Source organism: Tigriopus californicus, chromosome 10 (assembly GCF_007210705.1).
Source record: "Tigriopus californicus strain San Diego chromosome 10, Tcal_SD_v2.1, whole genome shotgun sequence".
Classification (NCBI taxonomy): Eukaryota; Metazoa; Arthropoda; class Copepoda; order Harpacticoida; family Harpacticidae; genus Tigriopus; species Tigriopus californicus.
This window is the reverse complement of record NC_081449.1, coordinates 5,398,657-5,404,090: the sequence shown is the minus strand read 5'-3', so window position 1 is coordinate 5,404,090 and position 5,434 is coordinate 5,398,657. Positions and strand designations below refer to the sequence as shown.

Genomic DNA, 5,434 nt, shown 5'->3' with positions numbered 1-5,434 from the left:
TAATAAAGAGTCAGATAGTGTCGGGGGCCGGGTCAGATGGCCCCATATCCCTATTCATACAGAAATCGATGGGTGATTGGCGTGGGTTGCAGCTCATACAACTCGTTGATTGTGGTTTCCAAAGTAAATTTCGTTTTTATCAAGCCAGAACTAGGCTCAATTATGTCCATTTGACTCGCTAGATTATCAGTCATTGGGCGATTTGGCCTCACTGCTCGCCGTCACTCGGTTCAAGTGATGAGACTGAGAGACGTACATACATTGGCCAGACTGGCTTCTTTCTATCAGCTGGATTTACTTGAGTCCAAACGAATCCGTTGACCGCATCAGAGCATGAATTGATGGTAGAGGTAGATGACAGAGTTGAGTATGGCCTGGACGTCAACCATGGGGGGCCTTTCAATTGCAAAAAAATATGACCTTAAGATCAGAGGTTGACCCTGTCCAGATTTGGGGAGTGTCTCGACGTTGTGAGTGACCTCGGGCAACCCAAAGGGAGAGGACTGTCTCCCTCACAAGCACCATTCTTTATCTTTATTTTGGGAAAGCTAGAGTATAAACGAAGAAAAACAAGCTACGCGAACCCAAGTCATGGCTTATAATCTGTTAGTTATTGTTCATGCTCCTTTAAACTCTCGTCCGCTATACGTTATCAATAATACACCGATTGTGAAAATATATAAAGACATCTAGTCTTGGACATGAGTGGTAAAGCCTGTTTACAAAATATATTTCAAAGCCTTTTTAAATAATGATCATTTTCAGTCAGACCGCCATGCCATCCGCAATTATCCGTTGCCAAATTTTGGAAACACTGTGTTCCGACACGAAAAATAAACACATTCATTGCTGAAGGAAAGTTCTCTCACCCATCCAACATGGGTCAATAGTCATTATCGGGACCGTCCACGCCTCCAGCATGAGTGGCAGCCTCTTGTGGCAGGCTCTACGCCAATCCCGTCCCCTTCACGCCCCTATCCACCGCTCATGGCACGTCCTGTCCCTCCCCTGGAGCTCGTCTGCTCCGCCGGTTTGCCCCCTCTCAAATTTGCCTTGTTCCCGGCTAGCTGTCACCCCCGTCAATGCCCGCCTCCGGGTTCTCCGGGTTCCGCGGGTTCCCCGGGTCCACCCGGTGGCCCCTCTGAGTCGGACCTATTCTTCGGACGATAAGAAGACGGCCGAGTTGGAGAGATTGGAGAAGGCGGGCCAATTGTCGCTGTCGCAGCGGTTCAAATTGCAATTCAAGCGGTATTGGTACGTGTTGGTCCCGGTGCATGTGGCCACGTCCGTGGTTTGGTTTGGCGGCTTCTACCTCATGTGCAAGTCTGGGGTAGACGTGAGCTCCATCCTAAGCACCCTGGGTGCCTCCGAGACCTATGTGGCCAAACTCAAAGACTCAGATCTGGGATATTACGCCATGGCCTACGCTTGCTATAAAGTGGCCACGCCCGTTCGGTGAGGAGCGAGGGTGATGGGAGATTTTTTTTCTTTTTGATGGAGAGATTCTGGCCGTATCCAGTGTTGTTTTGGATTCCAGATAGCCGATTTATTCCGCAGTTTCTAGCAGCAATACTTTTCATTTCGCAGTCCTGTTCGATTGTCTATCTGAGAAATGATTATGTAAATCAAAGAAAGGCCTTAATCGTGTTCTAAATTATTATTTTTGATAACTGTAAACCATGGTAAGAAAATTTATCCCAGCTCAGAGACTTTTCATGTATTTGTGGCGCCTCGCGAATAGCCCCTCTGCTCACCATGGTTTGCATAATGAATATCAACATTTAACAAGTTCAATTTGTTCGCCGCTTCATGTTTATATTGGAAATCACAATTACGCAATGGCAATAACATACCCGAACCAATGTAATTAGTTATATTCGAAATCAATTTCATCTCAACTAAGAAATTACAATTCCGTTTTGATCTTTTATGTACCGCAGTTTTGCTTAGTTTCACGTTGTATTTGGGTCCACTTTCATCTCCTCAAATTTTGATCTTTGATTCTTGTGAATGCCGTTCAGAGGCTTTCATCATTCAAATTTGTAATTGAAATGCAGATCATAATCGTAGTCTAAACTTTCAGCTTTAACTTGTTCTTGCCAACCGAATTTATGTCAATCAAAAATCACAAGTAAGCAACGCTAACTCAAGTCGTTTTAGATTGCACTTAAACCAATTTTGTGGGATAAGCCATGGATAAGCCAAATTATGTACGCCGTAGGCTTGGTAAAACCTAATTTTACAACGTCTAGGAACCCTTTCAAATTACGAAGTGCTTTGTTCTATTTTAGATACACGGTGACATTGGGCGGGACGACGTTGACAGTAAGGAAGTTGAGTGAATACGGTTGGCTCAAGACGACTTCCGAGGTAGCATCGGACTTTCGAGATCGTTCGGATCAAGTCAAACATAAGATGGACGATTTCAAAGGCTCAATAGGCGATATGCGGGAAAAGGTCGAGGATGAATGGGAAAGGAGTTGGAAGAGGTTTGCCGAAAAGCGGAAAAAGCCATAACGTTGACTTGGCAACATATGATTTTTTTTTTCAACACCAATATCCATGAACTGAACTTGCGTTGTGGGACATCTAATAAAAAAAAACAAGGCTCTGACAGTTCTTTGATTATCACGTTTTCAAATGCAAAAATGTCATATTTATTAATTACTTATTCGTGTAACGACACCACGTCTTTCAAGATTCTGAAGCTTTTGTTCTTCTTTAACTTCTTGTCCAATTTACTGGCCAGCTCCTCCTCCGATTTATGAGTGCCTTCGTGCTGACTCAGATATTCGGCCACCACTTTCTTCTTCAATTTGTTAACCTTCATGGCGCCTTTCTTTTGCAACAACCCGGTGATTACGTCTTCCCACACAAACTTGCCCGATTTCTCAGGACTCGCAGCTCCATTCTGGACACCTGGGTTTTCACGATTCGGTTTCTTGGCCTCAACCTCATCTTCCAGATCGTTTTCGGCGCGTTTGCGTTTCTTCTTAGGACCTGGGCCTCCATTCTCTATCGTTTGAGACTGATTTTCCTTCCCCTTGTCCTTCTTTTTGGCCTTTTTTGTCTTGGGTCGGCCGGTAAACATGGGTACACCTTGTCGTGATTCATTTGTCTCTTCCACTTCCTCGACTTCTTCCTTCGCATCATCATCTTCGACTGGAATGGATACAGGTTCTTTGGGCGGTGCCTCTGGCTCGACTTTGGGTTTTAAGGCTTGCTCAAAGAGCTCCCAAGTATTGTCAATGGCTGCAGGTCGTACATGCCTCAGAATATTCTTGACGAAATTCATGAACTTGGCCTTCTTCCGAGGAATATTGTCATGTTGCATGACCGTATCCAGGATCTTGCGCGTTTCTCCGTCCAACGTAGCGGCATTCTCGTCTACCAGAGCTTGGAGGTTACTGATCCACTGAAGTTGCTTCTTTTCCCCCTGAAATTACTCATCAATCAGAATCATCACGATTCAATAGCAAATCCTGGACTTCACCTACCTTGTTAGCACTGGCCTTGGGGGCCCAGCCTTTGGCACTGTACTTCTCATCTTCGGTAATACATTTAGTATGAGCCTGATACGAATCCCCCGGGAAGTCCTTGTGACAATCTACGCAAGTGAGGACTTCACAACGGCGACATTTGTGCATATAATGTTTTTCCACTTGGTTCTTTTTCAGCGATTCGCCACAAGCATTGCAAGTAAAAAATACCATGATGTCTTCAAGACCGCAGATTTCGGGTCTTGTTTTCAAGTTTCACGTGCATTTCGTTGGAGACAACAGCAGCACCAAAATGACCAACAATAACAGCTGATGAAATGTAATATCAGGGCTCAAATGTATCAGGTCTGAATACTAGGTGTTGATTTTAAAGTCATCGCATCATTACGATGCGAGATGAGATGGATGTATTTGATGTGTCTAGGTACATGACGGGTAGGCATGATATTCGTTTAGTCGGGAAATATTTCAGAGTGGGTGAGATAACCCCAAAGATACTTTGAAACATTTCACTATCAGCTGTTTTCATAGCCAAATCAACATCATAGATGTGTCTGTTTCAAAACATGGTCGAGAAAAGTGGAGTGTTTGATAACTAGCCTGTTCCAAGATATTGGCTGATTTGGAGCATCATGGGTCAATCGTTGACACGCCTCCGGGGAACTTTGGTGACCCGTCCCCTTCAGCGGTTCAACATTGAAGGTCGCACAGAAAAGCGATTCGATAAGGATATGGTGGAACGTGCCCCTTATTATCCATCGGATCGGGAAATCTTGGCACAGATGAAAGAGTCGAACCCTAATTTCGCTCAAGAAGAAGCAAAAAAGGATGATCAACTCTATGATCGACTGAAAACGGTGAGTTTAAAGCGAACAAAGACGTTCATCAATTAATCATTGTGTCAGTGTTTAACAGTGGTTGTGACATTTTGATATCCCCCGGATCGGGCCTTTTACCACTTATCTGAAACTTGAAGGCAGAGGTGGTTAGGGGTTGTTAATGTTCAAGGGGTAGAAATAAGTCTTGTCCTGAGAATGGCATTATAATGATTAAGCGGTTATTTCATAGTGCCCATATTACGGTATAAGTTTTCGAAAGACAAATTTCAATGGTAATGCTCTTGCTTTGGTCAAAGTGCGAAGGAATTGAACATTTGCCTGTATGGGCACATTACTATATCAAGTCTAATCTAAGAGACTGTGCCGGCATTGCCGCAATATCAAAACTCTTGATTGAAAGAAACATAATCTCTTCATCATGATGTCTCTCAATCATTTTGTTCCAGGTTTATGTGTCTTCCAAGGATCCAGACTCATTTGATCCGGAATCATTGAAGCAAATTGAAAATCCCGAGAGACCCTTACCGAAAAGGTCATATTTTCCGTCAGAACCTTTTCATCCGTTTCATCTACCCAAAAATGTCCGACGATTGGATGGGAAGTTGACGTTAAGTGAGATGGAAGCCATTCTTGGGAGGCGTAGTCAAGATTCTTCCTATGGTGCGCAAGAAATCGCCGAGGAATACAAATTGAAACTTGAAGATACTGAGGCGTTACTGAGATACTACGGCGTGTTCAGTGTGGTTGATAACTCACATGTTAAGCCAGTAATCTTGGACAATCCGCTTCTAGCCAAACCAGATTGGGAAGAGGTCGAACATGAGCCACTTCGGTCCCCAACAGTCAAGCAAATCGGCCCCTCCAAGTGAATTGCTATGTTTCCAGTGTACTTTTGAATATTTAGGTTGTCAAATATAGTCTTAATTAATCACATGAAACTGCAAGTCCTGCCAAGATCAGTGAGAGAATATTCACGCAAGATAGAGGAACTTTGTCTCGCAACCAATGCTTTTATTGCTCATGATTCCCAAAGGACATTAGAAATTTGGGGAGCGGAAAAACTCCAATTCTCCCTGACTTATGCTACATTTCTCA

General features: G+C 43.8%; 3 protein-coding genes across 3 annotated transcripts; 2 read left to right on the top strand and 1 right to left on the bottom strand.

Annotated features, from left to right (window-relative positions):
* Nucleotides 1-820: 820 nt before the first annotated feature.
* Nucleotides 821-2,616, top strand: LOC131888867 (protein FAM210A-like). Its single transcript, XM_059237811.1, has 2 exons — nt 821-1,455; nt 2,292-2,616. Exons 1-2 carry the CDS (start codon nt 920-922, stop codon nt 2,515-2,517), a joined length of 762 nt encoding a protein of 253 aa, XP_059093794.1. The 5' UTR covers nt 821-919; the 3' UTR covers nt 2,518-2,616.
* Nucleotides 2,470-3,799, bottom strand: LOC131888864 (cell growth-regulating nucleolar protein-like). Its single transcript, XM_059237809.1, has 2 exons — nt 3,498-3,799; nt 2,470-3,436 (listed from the first exon to the last, which is right to left on the bottom strand). Exons 1-2 carry the CDS (start codon nt 3,711-3,713, stop codon nt 2,669-2,671), a joined length of 984 nt encoding a protein of 327 aa, XP_059093792.1. The 5' UTR covers nt 3,714-3,799; the 3' UTR covers nt 2,470-2,668.
* A 225-nt stretch (nt 3,800-4,024) lies between these two features.
* Nucleotides 4,025-5,283, top strand: LOC131888869 (NADH dehydrogenase [ubiquinone] 1 alpha subcomplex assembly factor 4-like). Its single transcript, XM_059237815.1, has 2 exons — nt 4,025-4,357; nt 4,786-5,283. Exons 1-2 carry the CDS (start codon nt 4,133-4,135, stop codon nt 5,206-5,208), a joined length of 648 nt encoding a protein of 215 aa, XP_059093798.1. The 5' UTR covers nt 4,025-4,132; the 3' UTR covers nt 5,209-5,283.
* Nucleotides 5,284-5,434: the final 151 nt, after the last annotated feature.